We start from the raw sequence: 27,040 nt of genomic DNA on the forward strand, positions 1-27,040 counted from the left end.
GTCATGTGTGTACGCACACACACACACACACACACACACACACACACAATTCACACACACATATAGGTATTTACCACCCACAAGTTAATGCAAATATAAATCATTATGTATTTAACCTAAATGAAAAAAATTTGCTCACCAAGCCTGCAATAGGAGTGGAGAGTCTGTTAAGTCGTTTGATGATGCCAGGCTTTAGTGTGTTGATCAGACTAAAAAACAAAACACAAATATACACAGACAAACATTAATTGATTACAAAAATAACCAATTATAAAATAAAATGAAAATAAATGGATTCTAATTATATCTTGATATTTTAAAAACAATGCAATGTTCAAATATATATGTTCAAATTGCTCTTACTCGCACAGAAGAACTCCATCCTCCAAAGCCACTCGAAAAGATTTGCTTCCAAAACTCTTTTTAGTCACTTCCTGTAAAGGGAGAGAAAACGCATCACAGATTTGAACTATGTTTGAAACTCTAACTGTATTTGCCTAGTCTACATACTCTAAAATAAATGATTTTTGTTGATACATGGTTTAAAATAAGCTGAAACAAAACAATTCTAGAGTTTTTTTTGGGGGGGAAGTTAATAGGTTTACGTTCAATCCGCTTAAATTTGATTAGCTAACTAAATTTATTTGTGGTTGGACAACATGAATGAATTGTGTGGAACCTTTCATTTTTACACTGTAGATAATATGTGACCCTAGATCACAAAACCAATCACAAGTGTCAATATATATATATATATATATATATATATATATATATATATATATATATATATATATATAKAGAGAGAGAGAGAGAGAGAGAGAGAGAGAGAGAGAGAGAGAGAGAGAGAGAGAGAGAGAGAGAGAGAGAGAGAGAGAGAGAGAGAGAGAGAGAGAGAGAGAGAGAGAGAGAGAGAGAGAGAGAGAGAGAGAGAGAGAGAGAGAGAGAGAGAGAGAGAGAGAGAGAGAGAGAGAGATTTATATATATTTATATATATAGATTTTTTTTTTCTTTTTTTTTTGAGATTTATATATCAACTGAAAGCTATTTAATTAAAATACAATTATTTGAAATAAATCATATTTGAAATTTGATATGGCATCTTAAAACCACAGGGGGAGAATCAAGAACACCATTCTCTGTGTAAAAAATAAAAATTAAAGAATCATTGTTGAATAATGCAAAACTATCATGCATGTTGTCATTAACTGTATATATTCATGCATCTGTGGTTGAGATTAATAATGTTTAAATGCACAGAAACCACACGGTGATGAAACAAGACATGAAGACCAGTCAGGGGTGAAGAAAATCTTTGATATATTAATACCTAGGTAGACTAGATGACAAGCAAACAATCCACTCGTTATCAACTACTGCAGAAATAGCATCTGACTAGGTGACTTTGAAAAGGGTGAATTGTTATGACAAGGGGACTTGGTCAGAGCATCCCTGAAGCCATGATTTCGGCCATTCAGGGTGACATAAATTTGACACTTGCTACCAACAGAAAACTTGAAATAGACCGAGTGCACCCTTTTATGATGGTGGTGGTGTCCCCTTGTTAAAGTGAACAATGCTCCCTGCATTAAAAGTGTAATATGCTAGACAACTATATATATATTATTTATTTTTTTATTATTTTTTTTAATCCAAAGCGACTCAACCTAACAACCTACTAAGTGTAGAAAACACCAGAATCCAAATAAGTCATCATCTTAGAATTATGAAGTTCTATCTGACATTTTTGTCAAAATTTTGTTATTGACATTCTTATTAATTTACAACTTATTTAATATGGGCTTTTTTTAAGTTGTTTAAATTTAAAGACTTTTTATTTAAAAAAAAACAATTGTTTCACACATACTGTTTGCTATGGAATGCAAAAACTTTGAAGCTAAATATCTGAAAATCATTCAGAAGGCAGATAGAACCTTATAATTCCAATTTGACGAAGTGTTTGAAGCTTCTTCGATTTTCACTTAAAAATATGCTGGCAGACATTTTCTTTATGGGACATCATTTCACTTTTGCCCGCCTAGCTCAGTTTGTTTGATCACATGTGAACACCACAATCGCACTCAGATTCGTACCAAAACAATAGCTCTGAGATCGCCTGAATGAGGTGGTCTCGGCTCAGTTGAAACTAACTCTGGAGCAGTTCGATTGAGGTAAGAAAGCAATGCCAAATACCATAATAAAATATTGGCATTATTTCAATATGGGAATCCATATAATATTGCTGTAAAACATTGCGATACTTTGGTGTATCAATATTTTCCCCCACATGTACAACTTACAGAACTTGAATAATTGGCATTTTAAAAAATACTGTGTTGTTTTTAACCTAAATTTAGGTAAATTGGTAAACACCAATGACTGAAACAGAAATCAAACATGCTTTGTAACACTTTTGCAAGGACTACAGCTAGAGGGAGAGTGAAATTGATTCACTGAACATTGTTCTAAAACAAACTTTTTTTTGTTTCAAGTTGTCAGGCATTTTCTTTCCTGGCAGAAAACCGAAAATGACATTTTGCACAATAATGTTTTAGGGGCTGAAATAAAATTTAAAAATGCAATCGTTTATTTCTGAAAAAAAACAAACAAAAAAAAACTTAATGGTTAGGTTTTAATTTTTATCTTTATCTTTAAAAAACCCAACTGTTAACAACAGTGTTCCAAAAGGCACCATGTGATGGCTGATGAAATCTCATAAGAACACAAATACAAACAAGATTGCATATTGAAAAATGGATATTAAATATGGTGAATACAATGAGACTTATGAAAGGTATAGTGCATGTTGGCCTCCTGGACATGCATACAATCACACCAGTGTGATTAGCATTGGCTGGTCCCTAAAGCATACAAATCACTCTTGTGATGAGAACGTTATAACGCACATCATCATCTGCTCAAATTCAAACCTGACGATTTGTGCTCAAGAAAGAGGTGCACAGCAAATGTCATAAAAATTACAATTTCTCTGTGTTTGTAAAAAAAAAATGCATTTAGGGTTTCAGACATTCCAATACACATAACTACTAGCTAGGGTTGTAACAATATACCGGTATGACGGTTTACCACGATTTGAACGTGCACGATTATCATACCATGAACAATTGCATATCAACGGTTTTAACCCTTAAAGACCGAGACAGCCGCCCGCGGCTAAAAATAAGTATTGCTCTTAAATGTTTAATAACTTTTGATCCGCTGATCCGATTCATACAATTCAAAGATTGGCATAAAGAAGAGAATCTCAGCTTTCCAGTGCTGTATCACATAACATTCGCGGACTTTCAGAGGCTCCGGAATCAGTGCGGTTACGTCATCAACATTTGACAACGCTGATTTGACAAAGAAACGCTCGTCACTGTGTCTCCGGACAAATCAGACATGATACATTGATGCATTGTCCCTCCTCCATGCCCAGATTGGTTCAAACTCGCTATATCACAACCAATAAGCATAGGTTTCGCTTTTGTTTGTGGACCAAGGCTGTTTCTCAGAGAATGGACTTGCGTTCTTGTAGAGTGCGGTCTTGCCAGCTGTCCTCGGAAGAACGAACTCAGGAGACCGCGAGGGCAGAGAACGCGTCCTTTGAGAAATGGGATGCTGCGTTCTTCCTGATGGTCATGTGACCTTCACGCGTTTTAAATGGAAATTAATTAAACATTACAGCTTTCGTACAACGATTTATTGTTTCCCCCTCTTCAAAATATATACTTTGCATAAAAACATTATAAATATACTCTGCACATTATAAATAAAACAAATTTTAATACGAATTTCATCAAACAAACACAATTAATGTGTTTATTCCTTTATTAAGATGTTCATGTTAATGTTTACCTTCACCGTTTCATTTAGGGAAACTCCTGAGGTAAATAAGTGATATCTCTGAACTTTAATAATAAATCTAAATAAAATGCTGCGCTTCCCACCTCCAGTCGCAATGACTTCTGGGACTTCCAGAGCCAGTTCGGTGCTCAAGTCTGCATCGGTGCGTCCTCGATATCAAGAACACATCCGGGAAGTTTCACGCGTCCTCCGTACTTGCGGTCTTGAGCATTGGAACTGAACTTAGGCAGCTGATGATGACGTTTCACGAGAACACGAGGACGCAAGACCGCTGAAGAATGCATATTGAGAAACAAGCTTTTTGAACAACACGGAATGAGAGAAAGGCATACATTTATGCGCGGCTAAATAAAACGCAAAAAAAAAGTTTTGCATGAAATAATTCTCATACTAAGTACTTTTGCATGCACAGCAGCACAGAAACATGACAAAACAGTGACACAGCAAAGACGAACTGCTGCTCTTGCGGTTTTCAAAAGACGCAAATGAAGATGCAGCTGTTTGTCTGCATTGCAGACAACCATATCCATATCCATAGACAACCATATCCATGCTGGCACATAAAACCTAAGGATGTTCCATATTGAATCTAGTTTCGTTATGTAACTATTTATAGTATAGTAAATATTTATATCTATTTTTTACTGAGGATTTGCACCATGTTTATTTGGACTTTATTTGGACTTTGACACATTATTTATTATTTTCTTATTTTTATTTGTTCATTGTAAGTGGTGTTGTTTATAGTAACTAAAAATATATTATTTGGAAAAAGTCAAATTTGCTTCACTGTTCTATTATTTTGTAACATACCGTATACCGCGAAACCGTCAAACCGTGGTATTGTTTTAGACGATTATCATACCGTGAAAAATTCATACCGTTACAACCCTACTACTAGCAAAACAAACCACCTAAGCTTGTAAAATGCACACGGATGTCTATGGACAGGCAATACTAATTATTTTTCAATATAACTGGATGATGTGCTTTATTCACGCAAGATACAAACAGTTTATGTCAATATAATATTTTCTCTATTTCCCTCCCAGACAAACAGTAACTTACTTCCTGGTATTTCGGAAGAACGTGATGAATAAACATGTAAATCCAGTAGCACTGCTGCACCCATTACCTGTCATTTAAAGGTTCACAAAACCCTCGAGTACTTTTTTGAGATTTTAACAGATTTGGTGTGTTGAGCATCAGTTAAGACAATGTTTACACCTGTCAGCTTTAAATGTGGGGAAAAGTGGATAAGTTTGAGCTTTTTTGAATAAAAAATGAAAATAAATAAATTAACTGTATTGGTCTAATGTAAATCTAAGCATCATATTAGCTAATTGTTTCCCTTTTAAAGATAACAAATGTAGTCAAAGGTGATTGGACCTCTGTCTTTTAATCAACTATATTATAAAATCCAAAATCCATGGTATTTTCATTTTCTTTTTAGACCAGAGCAGCAATGTGTATATTCCATACGAAGTATGACACTGAATGGTCAGTTCTTGTCACGTGACTCGCGGTGCGCTCGCAGCATTCTGAAAAGTTTAAATGTTTTCAACTTGGTATGCCAGGAAAGCATGTCACTCCCAATATGCACGCTCAAGCCACACGTTTCCATTAGAAATAATGTCAGTTAATAGCCTCAGCAACAGTTATTCCAGTTTGTGTGGGTTTTAGTCTCTGTGAACAAGCGCAGAACTTTAAACTAGCGCACAGTTGCGCATAACCTTTAGTTTCAACAGTTTTGTTTTGTGCAGAAATGCCGTGTTGAGAAGCCTTTATGATTAATTAACTGTAATGAATTAAAGCACAGTTAATTTTGAAGTTGGTTAATCATAACGTCCCTAATCTTGACACAACTTAATACTGGGAGTCACATTCATAGCGATATAGGGCCTACCCCTACTGAGCTCTGCACAACGGTTTCTCAGAACACACAACACAACAAATATTGAAGCAAGTGGGCTACAGCAAACTTGGTGACACTTTGCACTGACTAAACTAAAATAAATAAATAAATAAATAAACCTATTGTACAATCCTTACTAAACTTTTACAGATTGGAAAAGGGATGACTTGTTTGGATTACTTTACTCTCCAGCCAAAGTTAATAAAATACATTTCTACAAAAAAAAAACAACTTCTGAAAGCTTGAGTAGTTTTATCAAATTAATTTCCACAGACAGGCAACCACAGACTCGCAAAAAACACAGCATACCATTTTCCACTCCAGCCAGACATGCCATATTCCAACCCAATTTTATTCTGATCTTCATCCATCATTTGAAACTGTACACCACATAACTGCTTTTACTGCCATTAAGCAAGCAAAATAAGCCATGAACAAAATCAAGAGGTTCCCTACAATTCACAAGTAAAAAACACATCTATCTTCCCTATAAGAGGGATAGTTCACCTAAAAATGAAAATGTACTCACCCTCAAGTGGTTACAGATTTTTATAAATTTATCTATTCTGTTAAAGCAGAATACCTGTAACCATTGACTTCCACAGTATTTGTTTGTCATACTATGGAAGTCAAAGGTTATAAGTTTTCAATTTTTTATTTTTTTTTTAATATGTGTGTGTTTGACAAAAGAAACTCCTAATGGTTTGAAACATGTAAATGGTGAGTAAATGATGACAATTTATATTTTTGAAAAAACTGATAGCTTTAACCACACAGAGTTCTTAGTCTCAGATCAATCCTTGTCAACCCACTAATATCATCCCCATCAACACATGCATGCAGAAACTGGGCCTCACACCCATCCTCCCACATTGCCACACAGTACGTTATGGAGACTGAGGTGTCAGTTCAAGCAGTCACCCGACTGTACCAGTCATGTGGTAGAGGTCGCATTTGGCAAACAGAATGTGGCAAACTACTCAGGGGTTCTTTGTTTTCAGATAAAGATGCACTGAAGCATCAATTCCTGGTCCTTCCCCAATTCGGCATCCTGATCATCAGCTTGTTTGGGCAGATGGAATGTAGTCTATTAATGGCCGCCTGTGTATGGTCAACTTCAAAAAGGACCAAAGAGAGGGTCCAAGCTCGTCCCTGTTCATACATTTGCACATATCTGATCTTGGAACACAAGCTAAATACATTTTCATGTCTTTTTTAGTTACCTGAAAGCAGAATACCTTTAAATTAATCACCTTTAAATTAATGCTTACACTTTAAATATTGATTAGTTGACTATACTTAAAGTATAGTCTTTAAAGGGCACCCATGATGATCTTTTGTAAGCTGCTTGGACAATCCTGTGTGCAGGTATACTGACCTACAAAGGCTAAAGACCTTAGAGAGTGTTGAATTGAGAAGAGTGACTTCAGCAATTTTTTTGTTGTTGTTGCCGACAAATTTACGGTGCCCAGAAAACACTTTTACAAAGCTCAAACATTTTTACCTATCATAAGACACAATTAAATAAGAAAAACCTAAGATGAAACAAATTTACATTTTAGAAAACAATAACAAGACGCAAAACACAGTCCTGAAACAAACTGCAATGACAGATTCCTTACGGAAAGGGAAGGTAACACACATCAGAAAATATCAGCTTGTGTGTGACTTTGTAGACACGGATTAACACGAGTCTACAAATATAAAAACTGAGATAAAAAAAAAACAACTGCGATAAAACGTTTTGTCATTTAGAGCTATTCTGAGAAAATATCAGCATAAGAGTATGTAGAAACATGGAAACGTGAGTTCATGGAAACAACTTAACATGAGTCCACAACCAAAGCACGACATATGTTGAATAATAAAGATATTAAAACCGAATTCAACGTGTAGTCTTGAAAAGCTCAGTTAGATAGGTCGATTGATAATCGTGCCGAACTTTCACTTGGGTTGGAATCCCATTGATGACATATGAATTGATTTTTTTTTTTACATAAATTTTGGTTATATACTGTTCTACCTCACAAATATTAAAATCAATAATGTTTACAATGACAGTGACAGCAAGTAAAAAGAATATTTATTTAGTATAGGCATGTTTTGTGCTGTGAAAAAGTGACGAATCTGCCAATCTCCAAACGTGAATTGGTTAAACTGGAAAGGGGCACCAGTTAACACGGACACCAGTTAAACCATAACACCAGCTTCGTTTAATTTACTTTTAAGAGTCCTCAAGCAGATGTTTATACCATGTAGACTTACGATTACATTGTGTGAGTGGCCTTCGTTAAAAAAAATTCAACATATTGATACAGCATGTCTGGTGTTTTCTTCTGGTCCTCGTCCTTTAGAAACTACAAAACACAGACCACATGTAAAGCAAAACAATGTTCAGCTGCTCATGTGTTTTGCCACAAATGGGCAAAATATACTACGACCGCACTCAATGTTTGATCACCATAAACTTAATTTACGCCATGTACTCCACAGCACGAATTTGCCACGCTCACAATCAACAACAACAACACCTTTAACCGCATCACTTCCAATGTGTGGTACATTCCCTTTTTTCGTAACGAATCTGTCAATAAAAATTAGTTTCAGAACTGGTTAGTGTTTTGCGTCTTATTTTATTTTTTTTCTAAAATGTAGATTTGTTTCGTCTTTAGTAAAATTGTTTTTCCTATGTAATTGTGTCTTATGATCGGTAAAAATGTTTTTTTTCAAAATGTAAATTCGGCTTCATAAAAGTGTTTCACACTTCCTGACTATTGTACTAATTAGTTATAGATAGGACATTGGAAAATTGTCAGACATGTTTTAATAATGACATTTATCACCATAAAAAAATCTTGGCCTTAAACTTGACCTTTTACCCCTGTTTTGAAGTTACTGTCCTCTGCCTTGTTGTACTGCATGTAAAAAGTTAGAAGTCAGGCCAAGGCAAAAAGCAGTAACTTCCACATGATTATTATTGCTGCTCAACATTTACAAAAAAACAGCAACACATGTAGTATCTAATAATCACGCTATTTATTGTTGATGATTGGCAGCTACTTACAGCCATCTACTTATTGATATGCTGTACATAGGTTGCATTTGCAAATTACTTTCTAAAATATAGTACATTATATATATTTAGGTTCCATATTTTGAAAGTAATTGTTTACAGTATTCCAATATTTTTGTCTCTGTATTGTAAAATATTACACTACTTTATTTATTTTAAGTTAATTTTCGATATCATAGGTGCGTGTATGGTCTAGTTATCTAGACTGTAAATAAGCGGTTCCTAACCTTTAAAAGTAGCATACTACTTAGCATCATTTTGCATTCTCTCTCCATTTAGACTGCAGTCCTTTTTCCCATTAAGACACAATATTTGCAATTGATTGACACCCGCGTGTTAACATGTCTCCGTAGTAACGCATATAATCATATTAACAAGTCATGACATAAGCAAAGCAACCTGGATTAAAAGACTTGTTCGGCTTGTTGTGATCAATCATCATCAAATGTGATCAAGAATGAGTTTTACAAGTTTAAAATGTTTTGAAAACAGTGCATGTTCATAATCAACAGGCGATTTTATCGTCTTTATCACCACAGCCGCATGTCAGTACAATTATAAAAGAAGATGCTTTAATCCCGGTTTGTGGACGTTAAATCTGGTTTATTTTGTACATTAACATAATGGATATCCATGTTTTGCGCTGATACCTTACATACAGACACATTCTGGAGATACAAAAGACTCATCTTAAATCTTGAAAAAGGGGTAAAATAGGTGCTCTTAAAGTAATAGTAGCAAGTAACGTTGTAATAGTTCCAATTTACAAAGTTTACTCACTTTTTTGTTTCAAGTCAAGTCAACTTGTCACTTATAAAAGGCAATGAGTTTATTTTTTTCACCTTTACTAAAACCTCAAAGTTGGAACGCCATAAAAGCAAATAAATCACCAAAACTATGACATTCATTTGTGCCACATTTAGCAGGTTTGGTGTGTGAGATATTAAACAGTAATGCTTGATAGTGTGATGTGACGTCACTCTCCACCCCATCTTGCTCAAAATGCTCAAAAACAGCACAATTCGTTAGTGCTGTTAAAACAAATGCTTTATCTACTTAGTGTACCTTGTTTAAATATAACAAAACTAATTCGGAAGCCAAGACATCACTCGCAGTATGTCTATCAAATGCAGGCCCGGATTGGCTAATCAGCAGGACCAGGTGAATTCGGGGCCAGTGTCTGCCTACACTCACAGCAGGTGTACGTTTATTCACTTATCTATTTTTTTTCTTCTATTACCTAACTTATTTTATTCATTATAAAAGCTCTAGAAACTGATGAGGGCAAATGTACTAAGCGGAGTACATTATTTTGTTAAAGCCAGTAGCAGCGAGAGTACAACAACACATGAAGACGATGAAACAGCCGGTAAATTAACATTAAGCTAGCTAGGAGCAGTGCAAAACAATGTCTGCACACTATGATTTATGTATCAATTTTTCTTTTTTTTTTGTACAGTTGCTCTTTAGCAGCAGTCCAGTCTAATCCAGTTTGCTGCAGTGAAGAGCCAGGCCCCAAAACGTTACCTAGCACCAGTCATTAGGGTCACGAAACACCAAAACTCATTTTTTGAGCTGTTGACAGTCGTATACGTGTCCCACACTGCTAAAAACACTATTAGGACACGTATATCTCACTAAAAAGTGAAAATTGATTGTTTTTGCGTTATTTCGCAAATTCGTACTTCCGGTTTGAAACTAATTTTTGAAGCTGCACCACAGCCATGAGATAATAGCGTGTATTCCAGCGTGTGCACTGTACATCTGTACCAAGGCGTCCCGTATTATGTCTCTGAGTGCGTTGCATTCATTCATGAGTATGGCTTGGTTCAAACCATCAGCACTCTATTATGAATGCGCTGCAACTTCATTAATATGCATGCTAGCTTTCTTAGACTGTACCTGAAACAGTGCGAGGCGTGGCAGAAATGCGTTTGTTTGGAACATTTTTTACTCGAGAGCATTTCTCATCTATGGTGAGATCCGGATTTGCTGCTCGTCTCCTTTAAAAAAGATGCAGCTCCAGTATGTGGTGATTATCCTGTCTACAGATTCGGTAAGTGTGTGCGATCAGCGCCCTTTCTTTGTTCATTCAGATGGCAAAGTTATAGTTCGTATAGTCAGCTGTACTCTTTCAGTGTTTACAGACAGACCTTAGTCAAAATGATTTCTAAGTTACTTAGTTTACAGTACGTTAATATCACTACAATATTGAAAGATCTGTAAATGGTGCTCTCTGCGTGTAAACAAGTGAACACTAAGCAAACTTTTGTCGACCGTCGTGTTGAATTTTCGCCGCATTTTGTGACAGGATAGTCTACACACACGGCTTTCTGACCTCCTGAGTGCATCTGAGTTACAGAGAAATGCAGAGGCTTTTTTTTCTCTTATACGACGTGCGGTATCAAACATTCCACCGTCATTAAACACACCGTCTCCCCTCCGTGTGTGTTTGTTTGTACTCGGTCAGAAGCACGTGCCCAAATGGCAACTCCCATTTTTATTCAAACCCTGCTCATTTTATTCAAACCCTGTCCATTTTTCCTCCCCCGACACTCCCACCCAAACAAAACTAGACACCCCCACTTTCATAACTTTTTCCAAACTAGAGGTGTGAAAACATCCTGCTGAAACGAGGGGTTTCATGGCCCTTTAAACCAACACACTAGAATGGGCAGGTAGGATTGTCATTGAATGAATATAAGAATTTAAATAATTAATATCAATGAATATTACACCTACTGAATGAAAAATCCCCTGAGACAATTAATGAAATCAGATTATTCACTACACTAATAAATCTGACTTAAGTTGATCAGAAAGCTAAAAAGGGGAAAAAGATGAAGCCAACATTAGAAAGTAATAATGTGGTTAAAAATATCGGGTAGACAACAGTGCAATAGTAGTTTTATTCTTTTTTTGTGTTTAAGGACTAGATATCTGTGAACAATTATGCACAGAACATATGTTCAGATATTGCAGAAAAGGACATTGTGATGAGTCATGTTGCAGATTTAGCTACCCTTTAATGTTCTCATATTTATGTAATATAGTTTATACATAAATATTTGAAGATATAAAGCAGTGGTTTCCTTAAAAAATAATTATAATAGTGTAATTAGAAAATTCAATACATTCAAATTGAATCTTTATTTTATACATATTGCTTTTTAAAAATGTTTTTATTATCTTAAACAACAAATGTGCAATAAAAATGATACTGTAGATTTTGTTAATCATTTCTTTACATGGAGCTGCAAATTTTGAGAGGTCTTTTACCTGTGTAGCAATGTATTACTATTCCAAATACATTTTTATAATAATTACAGTCGGAAACTTAATAATCTTTACCTATTGTTCTAATATGCAAGTGTATACAATTTTACTATTATTTTAACTCATACAATGCATTACGTGGCTATTAACAATGATAATAGATAAGAGTTATTAAATATGGCTACACAAACATGGCTACACATGCAACAGCATGCAAGCAAAAAAGTAGCACCTTTCTAGGTGGCTGAGGAAAAGAGTGACATCTCTTCAGGAAACTGTGGTTAGATCTTCAGTGCAGTCTGTTGAAAAGTAGAAAATGTTTGCCATGCAAGGCTAAACATATACGACTAGACTACCACTAGATCTTTTATAACATACAGTACAGTACGTTATCATTCAATAATTATTTATTTATTTTTGCAACGTTCTATTACAATTTCTAGTGTTGAAAAAAAAAAAAAATCTAAATGTGTCATGGCTTCCACAAAAACATTAAGCAGCTCAAATGTTTCCAAAATACATTAATCACATTACTTTCTAATAAAAATCTGCACACAAAGTAGCATCTTGCTGCAAGATGAACTACAAGCTGAATGTAACAAAGCCACCTTGACAAAAACAAACTAAATATTACATCATTATTCAAACAAGAAGCATGATATCTAGTATTTTATGGAGCTAATCATATTTAACTACTTATGCAAATGCTTTAGAAATGATAACTGAGGGCAACCTCAAACAGTCCAGGTTATCTTAAGCTGCTAAAACATTCAGCACTGAATATTATCAAGAATGTTTCCATATATTTGGTCCCCTAAATGGCATTAGGGAAAAAGAAAAAAAGATAATTTCCTAAGAGCACCGACACTCATGCACATCGCTATTCTGTACTGTGTGCTCTGTGCATTCTGAAACATGTATGAATCAGTTGGGTAACCACAATATCAGTTGGGTAATTTAAAAAATTTGTCATTACCTCAATCCACCTTTGAGCCTCCTGGAATGCAAGCTCACAGCTGAATGAAGACTGCTGACGCCACTCCATCGCCACTCCAATCACACCTGAGAACAGTTCAAAAGAAAAAAAATATGAGCATGAATCCATTTAGATATACATTTTAATACCTAAACACAAATATATGACTAAATTGCTAATACAATTAACATTAAATTATATTTAATTATTATATATATATTTTTTTTTTATTAGGGGCAGCACGGTGGTGCAGTGAAGAGCACAATCGCCTCACAGCAAGAGGGTCACTGGTTCGAGCCAGTTGGTGTTTCTGTGTGGAGTTCGCATGTTCTTCCCATGCTTCCCGTGCTTCCGGGTGCTCCGGTTTCCCCCAGAGTCCGAAGACATGCAGGTATAGGTGAATTGAATAAACTAAATTGGCCTTAGTGAATATAAGAGTGTATAGGTGTTTTCGAGTGTTGGGTTGTGGCTGGAAGGTCATCCCCTGTGTAAAACATTTGCTGGATGTGGTTCATACCACTGTGGCAACTCCTGATTAATAAAAGCTGAAAAGAAAATGAATGAATAAATGTTAATTAGGGCTGTACGATATAGGTAAAAAAAAAGAAACTTACATTGCGATATTTTTATTGCGATATTTCACCAAATATCTTGAACAGCTCTATTTAGAAATAAATAACACTTTTATATTGATTGGAATGATTTTGTGATTTTGCCAAAAATATAATAACTAATTACCAGAACAGATAACTAAAGTAAAGCAACAATATAAATTTTTAAGTCTAACAATATTCTGCAACAGAAATAAAGTAATCAAATGTATAACAAAGTTCTATAGTCTTAATTATACAAATAATTAAATTAATATTCTTTGTTGCCAAGTGCTTTAAACTCGCGAACACAAAATGCGTACACAGTCACAAGCCTTAAAACCCACTAGGGCTGGACGGTATATCGAGTTCTGGGGATATATCGATATGACTCCCCAACTCGATGCGGGGTTATCCAATATCTTTCATATCAATATGGTTTGAGGCCACACGTGCGCATTCTGCGAGAAACAGACTCTAAGGTACCACGCGAGCTTCACTTGCACAAATGAGCGCATGTACAAATTTACTCCCGGAGTCATACAAAAGATTTGTTCAATTTGAACGAATAGTTCAAGAACGACCCATCACGTCATGGAGGGACATGCAGTGCCAATATTGTATCGAAATTTGACTCCCCGGACAAATCCAACTCCCCTCTCTTCCGCAATTGACAGCAAAAACAAACATAGAAGTCTTGTCAAATTGACAAGCACCTGAATGTGTTAATTAAAAACCTCAAATGGGATGAATTTATACCACATTTTGAAAGTGAAACCACCACATATTCACTGGTTATAAGTTTAGTATTCATTACAGGACATTCTCTACGTTTACTTTATATCACATTTAGCTCTGCGTTCTGGTCTGTTATTGCATATTGACTTCAATTCAGATTAGATTCTAATCATTGTATTTATTTATTTATTCTGTTTAATTGATTTATTTACTTTAGCCCCTTAATTGGAAGACGTGATTTGATTTGTGTGTGTGCCTAGTGTACAAACGGTTAGTGGTTTAAACGATTATTAAAACTTAAAAATAGTCAAATAAAACGTATGCATTTGTCCACCAAACATTTCCTTTTTCTATTTTAATATCTCGCTGTTAGCTACTCTTTCAACAAAACACAATATAAGAATGATTATTCTAATGATGATAATAACAGAGAGGAAAACTCCTGTGTTTGAATTATATTTTGCTCAAAAAATTTTAAAGTTTTTAAAAAAGGCTTTGACTCTCAAGTAACCATCTATGGCAAAATGCCGTATTGTATATCGACATTCCTCCAAAAAAATACCAACATATGCAACTAAATCCTGACTCCACATTGCATATCCTGTGATGTGACTATTGGAGATTCACACTTTGCAATATGGATGCTTAAACGATATATTGCTCAACCCAAATGTTAAAATTAGTATTATACTTCATATATGAAAATAAATAATGGCCATGGATTGTTATTCAAGTTTAAAGTTTATTACAAAGGACACTGCTTGTGAAGCATAGAAACAACCAGTTGTTGTTGTTTTTTACTTTAAACAAATAAATATAAAAGCACTGTAGCTCTAGACCACCTTTATCAAAAAAGCTTTTTTATACATTTAAAAATAATAATACTAAATAAAATTCATCAGATTGACAGGTGACAGCATGTATTGCTTTAGCATTCCACTGCTGGCCGACAAAAAAAAAAAAAAGATTTGTCACAACATTATGAACATGTTTAAAAAAAAAGCGTAGAAAAAATAACCACAATGATTTACTAATGTTTGTACAGCACACCTAGCTGTATTGCTGTAGTAAAGTACACCTTTTTTTACATTAAGGAAAAAATCCAGACATTATGATTTAGTAATGGGACCCCTTTATATTCATTTCAAATAACAACGGTTGCACATATAATTTTATCTTGTTTAGCATAAAGTGACGTCCACTGTAATAAACAGGATTAAAGAAAAGGTGGTTTTATATTCGCATAAACGTTCAGTGATAATTTGACATTTTTACCATGGCATTCGGTGGGAAATTGTGTGAATATAGAACCAACTTTACCTCAATATGAAAAGGTTAACAGGAACTTCCATCACCTTCATGTTTGCCACCTTAAAAGATGGTGATTCAGAACCCCGCACACCTGTGCCACCACACAAGAAAACACAAATGCAACAACTCTAAACTTACCTGCAAGCCCTTCTTTCAATTACGTGTATTTGCTTCCCGCGGCTACTTCACTTCCCAGATGTCTCGAGTCGAAAGCGCAAGGTGTTTCCCGCTACCAGTGCGCGTCTCAAACTTTCTTCAACTTTTGCAAACACTCCTTTTCAAATGCACAGCATGAACACCTTGCAGGATTCCTCAAATCAGCCGCCACCTTTCACCAAACTACTCGTAAGCAGGAACTGAAACATCCATGTTCAGTGATGAGACAAACGGAAAACGCGGAGAACAGCTGCTGCGTTTGCAGAGACAAGTGCATAGGTAGAGAAGATGATGATGAATTGTTTAAATATATGCCACGCCCCCTGCTGCTATATAAAAAGTGTCGGAGAGGATTCGCGGGCTTTAGCCACATTGACCAGCAGATGGAGACAAATAATCACTTCAAAAACGTTGCTGTTTGTTAACTGTCCAAGTCAGGTAAGACATTTTTCACTAGTCATATCTGTCGTTAGTTCACCCAAAAATGAAAATTATGTTATCATTTTCTACACTTGGACCAAGTCTACATGAGTTTCTTTCTGAAGAACAAAAACTAACATATTTTGAGAAATATTGGTAAGCTATTGTTTTTCTTCCTTTAACCTGCAATGGAAGTCAGTGTGGACCATCCTCTTTTTGCTTTTTTGTTGGGTACCAGCATTCATCAAAACATGTTTTATGGTTAACAAAAAGAAACTCGTACAAGTTTTGTACTAGAGAGTGGGTAATACATGTTTATTTTTATTATTAAAAAAAAAAAAAAAACTTAACCATACCCTAACTAAAATATTAAGCCTATATGCCTATTTTTATTGTAATATTGTGTGATAATTTTGCTAACCCAGTTAAGGGTATTTGGCTAATATTTTTTCTTAAACTCTCAGAAAGAATTTTCTTTTGTGCTGTGATGTTAAGGGGACCAAAAATGACTAAGCCAAACATGCAATACATTGCTATTATAATAAAATCATAATGAGTTTTAGATATAATTTTAATTAAAATGCTGTTTCATGATTAGCATAGCCTAGCTGAGGAAAAAAGAGCATTAGCATAGGCTACCTGTTAAGTTTGAATATTGACTGTGGTTTGGTCAGGCTAGTGCTTTTCACAGATGGGTCTGGTGCATAAAGCTATCAGACAACAACCGCAATATCATCAAACAAAACAATCAGACAACAGAAGTTAGCTTTGCTGCGCAGTAGCTATTAACCCTCTGCTCTGACTCGCTTCATTTTGCATGCACACTTGGCTTCTTGACAGTAAAGGAAATGAATGAAGTATGCAATGTACATTTTTGCTATTATTAATTTTTAGGTGATTTCATTGTATTATGCAATACTAAAATTTGTATGATTTGCATTTTTTTCCCATTAGAATATATATATATATTTATATATATATATATATATATATATATATATATATATATATATATATATATATATATATATATATATATATATATATATATATATACATATACAGTTGAAGTCAGAAATATTAGCCCCCCTGAATTACTGAATTATTAACCCCCGTTTGATTTTTTTCCCCAATTTCTGTTTAACAGAAAGAGAAATTTTTATCACATTTCTAAACATAGTAGTTTTAATAACTCATTTCTAATAACTTGCCATGATGACAGTAAATAATATTTGACTAGATATTTTTCAAGACTCTTCTGTACAGCTTAAAGTGACATTTAAATGCTTAACTAGGTTAATTAGGTTAACTAGGCAGGTTAGGGTTATTTGGGAAGTTATTGTGTAATGATGGTTTGTTCTGTAGACTATCGAGAAAAAAATACATAGCTTAAAGGGGCTAATCATTTTGACCTTAAAATGGCTTTTAAAAAAATTAAAACTGCTTTTGTTCTAGCTGAAATAAAACAAATAAGACTTTGACCAGAAGCAAAAATATTATCTGACATACTGTGAAAGTTTCCTTGCTCTGTTAAACATCATTTGGGAAATAAAAAAAATTAAAAGGGGGCTAATAATTCTGACTTCAACTGTAATAGTTGGCGGTTCATTCAACTGTGGCGACCCCATATTAATAAAGGGACTAAGCCGGAAAGAAAATGAATGAATGAATCAGGGCAGGATTATATGCTAAGTGCAACTATTATTATTTTTTAAATATTCATGCAACGATGATTATGTTATTTTACAGTTGATTGTTCAACTTCTGTACTTGAATAGTGTTCGACTCTCCAGAAAACCATAAAGCAGTGTTTATTTATTTATTTTTGCATGTAATTTATTATTTCTTATAATTTATGCTGATGCACTGCATTGACAATTACTTGATCATCCCAGTCAATCTATATTAATGAAATCTTTCTAAATAGAGATATTCAAATTGTCAGGTGAAAATATATTAATATATATATATATATATATATATATATATATATATATATATATATATATATATATATATATATATATATATATATATATATATATATATATATATATAATTGATATTAATTCTGACATTTGAAGTCAGAATTAATAGCCCCCCCAGGAAATTTTCACAGTATGTCTGATTGTATTTTTTCTTCTGGAGAAAGTCCTATTTGTTTTATTTTGGCTAGAATAAAAACAGTTTTTAATTTTTTAAACAGTTTTCAGCCCCTTTAAGATTTTTTTTTTTTTCGATAGTTTACAGAACAAACCATCATTACACAATAGCTTGCCTAATTACCCTATCCTGCCTAGTCAACCTAATTAACCTAGTTAGGCATTTAAATGTCACTTTAAGCTGTATAGAAGAGTCTTGAAAAATATCTAGTCAAATATTATTTACTGTCACCATGACAAAGATAAAATAAATCAGTTATTAGAAATGAGTTAGTAAAACTGTTATGCTTAGAAATCTGTTAAAACAATCTTCCCTCTTTTAAACATAAATTAGGGAAAAAATAAACTAGGGTGCTAATAATTCAGGGGGGCTAATATATATATATATATATATATATATATATATATATATATATATATATATATATATATATATATATATATATATATATATATATGGCATACACTGTCTGTCTGTCTGTCTGTCTGTCTGTCTGTCTGTCTGTGAGTTCGAATAATCAGTTCATAATGATGCCTGTCAAACTACAGAATGTACTAAAGTCTGGCACTATATTCCACTATATTGGCACTATATATAAGATACTGGTGAAGGATGAAAAAAGCTTTCTAAACCAAGTACCACTTTACACTGTGTAAAACAGGTATCTCATTTTATTTATTTATTTTTGTTTGTTTGTTTTATATTGCTATTATATTATTGAAACTATTTAACACACTTGTCAGCAACAAGTTTCTAAGCATTTTATAGCATATTTATATAATTTAAATGTATTTTGATCACAATTTTATTTACAAGTGGGTCTGAATGACTGTAACATTCTTTCATCCATATTGTAACATTTTATTTAATATAAAATATATTTGATATTTTGGTTATTTGAAACATTCAAGTAGACAATTTACTTGTATTTATTTAGCTTTCCATGTAGATAAAATTAATTTTGTACATTTTCATTTAATAAAACCAAAACGGGACATCAAAGACCCACATATTTATATATTTTCTGTTATTTGAACACAATCTTTAAGGAATATTGAAGAAAATATAACCCAAATGTAGTGAAAGTGCAATTGCTCTATTTTTCAGCAGTCGACAAGACAGTAACTAACACAGAGATGCTTTCAACAGCTGGAACTAAAACAGGAAGTGCTTCATCCAGCGACAGGAAGTCCTAACCAAAGCTGGAGCAATGTACAAGTCTGTCTGCCCACTGGTTTCCTGTGTGACTAGTCTGCTGTGAGACAAACTAACACTTTATCACACTATTGTTGTCATCTGATGAGCCTAAAGACAGCAGTTTAGGTTTCAAAGCATGTTTGCACAGGATGTTGGTGAGTGGTGTCCTTTGCTGTTAATTTGTAAGCTTTGAGGGTTTTGCTTCAGTGATGAGGAAATGCAAAATGCTCAGATCTATTTAAATGGACTTTGCTGACTAATAAATGGGTTGTACTTTAAATAAATCAAAATTACCTGAAGTGTGCTCTCGTGAAAATAAATTTACTTAATCTTGTTTTTCAGGATTTTTTTTTCAGTGTAATATATTATTATATAACACACTCTATCTAAATGCAGGGCCGTAGCCAGCCTGGTGATAGAGGTGGGGTTTTTTTCTCAAAAAGTGGACCTTTTTGCAGTTATATGCTTCATTTCCTATTTAATTATGAGGGTTAAATATTGCATTTTAGTGACATTTTAAGCACTATTTTTTAGCTGAGTTAGCTTGTCAGATGGTCATCATAGTCAAATTTCATTGAATTTCAAATTGTCATTAGGCAAATCTTTTGGCTGTTTAAATAAAAAAAAATATAGCATAATAATAATAATAATAATAATAATAATATAATGTAGAGCTTCACAATTTTCTAGCCTCTCTTGTTAAAAAAAAGTATATTTGAGAATTCATGAATAACAATACTCAAATTAGTATTCAAATTAATTAAAATATGGTCTCTTTTGGTGCTTTACACCTTTTTATTTTTCATATTTTGTTTCAAAAACAACAAGGTCCAAGATTTAGAATAAAAGTTACTTGTAAAATGTATTCTTTATTTAAAAAAATTCAATACAGCGAATAATGACATATCTTACATCAGATTGTGTTTTCTTGCAGAGCTGGATGCTGGACTCATGAAAAATATGTGTTAGCATTGGCCAAAACTAATTAGCTGAAGTTACACCAAAGCAACATCCAACAGAGGATTCTGCTTTGTCTTAAATCCTTTTTGATGGGTTACTTTCACTATTTATGATGGTTTAGCAGTCAAAATAGGACAAATGAGCTTATTCATTCATTTTCTTTTCAGCCCTTCCGGCTGCAACCCATCACTGGGAAACATTCAAACACACCCATTCACACACAGTTTCGTACAAAAAAATTGTAAAATTGTACACTACGGACAATTTTAGCTTACCCAATTCACCTATACCGCATGTCTTTGGACTTGTAAGGGAAAACTGAGCACCTGGAGAAAACACACACGAACACGGGAAAAACATGCAAACTCCACACAGAAATGCCAACTGACCCAGCTGGTGCTTGAACCAGCGACCTTCTTGTTGTGAGGCGAACGTGCTACCCACCCCAAAAAAAAAAAAAACCTACGCACACTGACTCATCCACCCCCCACACCCAACACCCCCCACACGCCTGATTAAATACTGCAATACCATAAATGATTTTCAATGAGAAAATATATAATTTAAAAGTATTTATTTAAAGGGAGGAAAGTAATACTCAACTGAGGCCCTGTCCCATTTCTGTATATTCAGCATTGTTGACATTTTAAACACAATCAAAAATAATCAATAAGTTTGTAGAACATATGAATATACAGAAGTGCATGGGGATTTTCATGATCAATATTTAAAGGGGAACTATTATGTCCATTTTACAAGATGTAAAATAATTCTCTGATGTTTATAGAGTGTTTATGTGAAGTTACAGCTCAAAATACCAATAGTATCTGAATGCAGCCTTGATTGTGCGAGAAGAAACTGCAAGTCTTAAACTTGCAAAGTCAGACTTAATGCACTCAATGACATAACTGTGAGGGGTAGGGTTAAATGTGAGGTTAGGTGTGCACATTAAAAAGCATTAGATGCAGCTCACATTGCAACTGCATCCAGACCCCTCTCCAAAATACCCCACAAATAATGTTTTAACTCTTTGAAACTGCCTATTTTAGGCTTTGATCCTAATTGTGTCATTTTGGTGACTGTCGCTTTAAATTAAAACGAGCTACAATTGCCTGTGTCCGCATAGTGTCAGATTTAAAAAATAATAATACTAACATCCTATGCTAATAAAGGAGAGATTTATAAAGATTAGAGATTAGTCACTGATGGGCAGGGCTCATCAAAAAGATTTAAAAGGAAAATTAATATATATTTTTTTACAATTAATTAATTATTATTGCCAAAAAATTATATAATAATAATAAAATAAAATTAAGTAAAATAAAATAACAAATCTACTGTTAACAGAGAGAGAGATACGCAAATAAGCCATTTCACATTACAAATTAGGAGAAAATGAGTTAATTTATCAAGAATCCAGCTATCATTACTTTTTACATTTTTAAAGGAACCATGGAAGTCTCACAGGTTGCGATGAGTGTTATTGTCCTCCTCATCAATTCCAAATTGTAGTTTTTAAGTGATTTGAGCAGAACCGGCAGATCAGAGTTTACGTAAACACACTAGCATTCTTAGCAAGCTAAAGTAGATCTTCTGCGCATCCACTGGCAAAGAAATATATCCCATCCTGATCCTGAAATGTGTGTTTTGGATTGTAATTTTGGGGTTTCTAAAGCCACTGGATGGAATGAGCTAAACTAGAAACATGCAAAGAAAATTTGTTTACAGTTTGGAGTAGCAATGAGGTCGACCGCATCATATTAGAGGTGATGTTTCTCCAGCTCAAATCCTTACACTTACTTATGCTGAGTAAACAAATATATTTTTACAAAAAGTCTACCAGAACCGAATTGTAGTGAATGTTGGTTTGGCAGTGCATGTTAGCGTGAGAGACCTTTTTTCTGTTAAACAAACATCTAATCAGAGCCAGCACTGCAATTTACAAGGTTGACATCTTCTTCTTTTTTTTCTCTTTTGTTTTCTTTAAAGGATCATTTATATTGTTTTCAGCTACATAATAGATTCAAACCTTGGTTGAAGTCCTGATTTTGTTGAAGTCCACCCCCTGAAATGCCTCATATATCTGCAGTCAAACCTTAGGGTGGTGTGTGCATGTGTGTGTTTTCACTTCTTTTGTCCCTGCCCACTGACTGGTGGTCTATTTTACCTGGAGCTGCCCAGCTGTTCTGGCTAGGAACAGCAGTGCAGTTCCCTGAACACTGCAGCTTTGTCCTGATCTACTGGCCAGCAGACATGTGAGAAGAGGGAGTGATGAGGAAAGGATGGTGAGCAGCCAGATGTGTTAGTCCAGCCAAGGGCACATTTCATTCTTGTTAACACACATCTTAAAACCACTACTACCGTCCAGGTCCACACCCATTACAAGGTTCAGCAAATATTTGATGACAAGGTCAAAACTGTTTGAGTCAAACTAACAAAAAAGGTACGTTTATTGCCCTTTAAAAATGGATAATGTTGCTTGAATGAAGATTTACTGCAGGTCCTGTTTCCACCTTGCATTAACATAATACAACATAGTGAATACCTTGTTTTGGTATGTTTTCTTTACAGAATGTCAAAAATGCTAATTGATACACTAAAAAACTATTTTAAAATGATTCTTTAGATTTAACTTTCAGTTGTAAACTGAATTTGCCATTAAGTAAGGTAAGGTAAGAATAAAACTGTCCCTTATTCACTTTAGTCAACACTTTTCCCTATAAGGCATGGGCTTGTTTAAGATTCTGATGGTATGATAACCTTAGATAAAAATTTCATGGTTTGACAGTATTGTGATTACTGCTCAAAAATATTTTCTTTTTAAATGTCTGGGTAAAAAACTAAAACTCTTTTCTTTGAACACAACTAATTTATTTTGAGAAACATTTCAAGATTTTTTGAGGCTAAATGTCAGGCTAAATAATTCAAACGAATCATTGACTTCTGTCTTCATCAGTTTCAAAACCACTGATTTCTTCATTCATTCATTCATTTTTATGTCGGCTTAGTCCCTTTATTAATTCGGGGTCGCCACCGCGGAATCAACCGCCAACTTATCCAGCAAACTTTTACGCAGCGGATGCCCTTCAAGCTGCAACCCATCTCTGGGAAAACCACTGATTTCTTTACAATTTAAAACGGCATCTTTGGAGATATTTTTAGCTAGAGATACTGTTGTCCTAAAAAAATGAAAAAATAAACGTAAATAAAAAAATCTTACACACACCCTAGGAACAGTATTAAAGAAAAGGTTATCGTCCCATGCCTATTCCCTGTAAGACATTTTTCCTGTATAATAACAAAAAAATAATATATAAGACATTTAGACTAATAAAAATGTCAACAAAAGTCACTTTGTTAATCTGTAGAGTTCAATTTCCGACCATAGAACAAGTTCTCGTTATGCATTTCAAAAATGTAAATAAACTGCTTAAAAATGTTTTAAGTACTAGAGCTGGGCTATTAAAGAAAATAAACTTGCAAACTCAATTAATAAAAGCTGCAATTTTCTTGCACATCTTGTCAGGGACACACAGTAGTGATCAATAGTAAATATTCATTGGCTGCCCATCAAGCAATTTTGTGTTTGAGAGACATAGATGGCAAATATGCATAAGGAGGTCGCACACCAGATGCACAGCTTGGCGATGGCCCGCATCGTGTCACGCAGGGCCACGCAGCGCCAAGCATTTTAGAGTTCTAAACTATTACTGTACGCACATCGGCGCCCAGCCGCGACTCAGGACACTGTTCATATTCTGCCACACCACGGAGCGCCATCTGAATGGTTTCATTTTAAATAACATGTGAATGTGCGTGACTGGTGTGCAATACTTTCAACGGTCATGTGCGCGCTGGGTAAAGGCAGAGAAAAAAAAAATCTCAACTAGTTAACTACTTGTTTTTTTAGACTTAGCAGTGGTGCAGTGGGTAGCGCTGTCACCTAACAGCAAGAAGGGCCCTAGTTTGAGTTTGTCAGTTCGCATTTATGTGTGAAGTTTCCAGGTGCTCTGGTTTTCCCCACAAGTCCAAAGACATGCGCTATAGGGGAATTGGTTAAGCTAAATTGTTCATAGTCTATGTCCTGGTCCTCCAGGTTGGGGGTTGAGCGTTGGGCTAATGACCTTGTAAAAATGTGATGTTATGAAACACCAATATGGTGCGGCTTTGATCTAAACAGCCCTGGGATTAGGTAAGAATTAAATTTAAGTTAGAAACATGCTAAACTGTTTATGCAACCATGTCTGATAACATGCATGAAGCCAGGTGCTTATTGGCACATGCGCACTTCAAAGATTCACCCTGTTCCAGTGCACACGCTAGTCCTCTTCGAAGCTTTCTCTTATGATTGATAAAAATGTCTTTTATACTCTTTTAAAACAATAGTTGCTCAAATCTTTTGATTCCCTTACACATGCACTTTTTAAAGCATACTATAAAAACCCTAATATACTTTAACCTTAAATCCAACATTGTGTATAACTAAGTTGGCTTTATATATGGTGCTAACAGACAGTTACACCCTGTTTAATCTGTATACTCCACAAAAAATTATTAACTTTATTGTATTTAAATCAAAAGTTGCTGTAGTTTAAAGATTGGTATTCAACTTATTTTTTAAACGCAAATCATATTATACACTTTTACAATGGGTTAATTGTTGTTGGCAATAAGTCAGACCACATACAGTAGGTTTTGAAACAGAAATATGGTGATACTTGTGCAGTATTAGCAAGCACAGCTAATTAGCTTGTCCTGGCCATCAGCTTTCAGTGCAATAACTTTAAATCTCTATTGAACATTGTACTGTAGATGTGGTAAGGTCATTGTGTTGTGTGTGTGTGTGTGTGTGTGTGTGTGTGTGTGTGTGTGTGTGTGTGTGTGTGTGTGTGTGTGTGTGTGTGTGTGTGTGTGTGTGTGTGTGTGTGTGTGTGTGTGTGTGTGTGTGTGTGTGTGTGTGTGTGTGTGTGTGTGTGTGTGTGTGTGTGTGTGTGTGTGTGTGTGTGTGTGTGTGTGTGTGTGTGTTTGTGTGTGTGTGTGTGTGTGTGTGTGTGTGTGTGTATGTGTGAAAATGTGTGTTACCAGCAAGACCAAAGGAGGGTGACAGAGTGAGAGGTTGCTATGGTGATGCCTCGTGGTGTCAGGGGGTGCGAACAAACTGATGTGTCAGATGGAAAAGAGTTCACATACATGCCAACCGATCAACTTCCAATACCTCTTAGAAGAAAAACACTTGATAACGTTTGAAATCTTGCCCTTGTGATTCTCTACACAGTCAGTGAGGGACTTTGATGGGACTAGGTTGAGTCCAGTGAGGCAGAAGCATTCAGGTTGTGGTGAAGCAGAAGGCAGTCGGCGGTCTGCTCATCATAGCGTCGCGAGAGCAGTTCTGCAGAGATGTCAGTGGTTGAGTTGAGGAATTGTATAGCATGGGCTGCATGTCAGAGTGCATATGAGTCATTGACGCTTCGCTGTTGTCAGTTGGTGAATGGTCAATGCATATAATGAGGGCCCAATGGAACAATGAGTCAGTATGCTAATGAAGCAGAACTGCAGCTCAAGTCAAGAGTTCAGTGTAAGGTTTAAAAAAAAAACATAAATTACTCTTTCTCTGATCATTACAAACCTAAATGACTTATTTTTACTGAAAGTGGTGCTTTTAGTTTAAGCTTTATTATAAAAGTAGAACATGTGAATTGTCCACTGAAAATGGTAAACCAAAATAAGGTGTTCAATAACGTTTCCCTATACAAGACTTAATTAGTGAAGTTACACTAAATAAGTCTATGTTTTCCTCCAAAGATGTGATTTACTGTAGACTTATACGCAAAACTGAAATATCACATATAATATTCAGGAATAAAGCACCATTTCTATCCAATGAGTAAAAGAGAACAAATATTTTGCATTTCCTTATAAACTGACACCAAATATCAAAATGAACAACTGAATTTGATGTGGCCTTTTTTCCTTAAATAATAAATGACTTGTGCCTCAGTAGACAAAGCTACAATGAACTTGGCATTTCTGGGAGGTAACAATACCAAACCATTTTGATCACCCATCATTGGGCCAATTTTGGTTATCGCATGATCTGTTAAAACAAAGTCACATGGTTTCTCGATGCACATGCTGGAATTTATTATTAAATTGTCGTTTGTGCACATTTTTTCTTATTGGATAACACATTTATCCTACACAGTTGTGCACATATACATTTTGTTTGTGCATTTTCAAAATGTACGCACACCTTGACACTTTCATTAAAGCTTTTTAACCCTTGTGCACTGTTCAATTGTACTACCATTTTGTTATGTTGGGAATAAAATAAAAAAACACTGAATTAAACTGCTGTGAAAATGCATCGGATTTTATTTTTTATTTATTTTTTTTTTGCA

At 34.6% G+C, this 27,040-nt stretch overlaps 1 protein-coding gene and 1 long non-coding RNA gene across 53 annotated transcripts in view; one reads left to right on the plus strand and one right to left on the minus strand.

Moving 5' to 3' along the window:
- Positions 1-16,207, minus strand: part of lmo7b (LIM domain 7b) — an 87,004-nt gene extending 70,797 nt beyond the window's left edge. For 50 of the 51 annotated variants that reach the window (XM_073945372.1, XM_073945370.1, XM_073945371.1 and 47 more), the window contains exons 1-4: positions 15,885-16,207; positions 13,108-13,193; positions 364-434; positions 140-209 (exon numbers count right to left, since the gene is read on the minus strand). In XM_073945372.1, the coding sequence (XP_073801473.1) occupies positions 140-209; positions 364-434; positions 13,108-13,176 (210 nt within the window). In that variant the 5' untranslated portion in view covers positions 13,177-13,193; positions 15,885-16,207. 51 annotated transcript variants of the gene reach the window in all.
- LOC141386117 (uncharacterized) lies at positions 15,834-19,977 on the plus strand. 2 transcript variants are annotated; one of them, XR_012407160.1, is made up of 2 exons: positions 15,834-16,340; positions 19,593-19,977. It is a non-coding gene; the product is annotated as an uncharacterized lncRNA (long non-coding RNA). The 2 variants fall into 2 exon arrangements; XR_012407161.1 differs by having other exon boundaries at positions 15,920-16,340; positions 19,635-19,977.
- Positions 19,978-27,040: the final 7,063 nt, after the last annotated feature.

This window comes from Danio rerio, chromosome 1 (genome assembly GCF_049306965.1).
Source record: "Danio rerio strain Tuebingen ecotype United States chromosome 1, GRCz12tu, whole genome shotgun sequence".
Taxonomy (NCBI): Eukaryota; Metazoa; Chordata; class Actinopteri; order Cypriniformes; family Danionidae; genus Danio; species Danio rerio.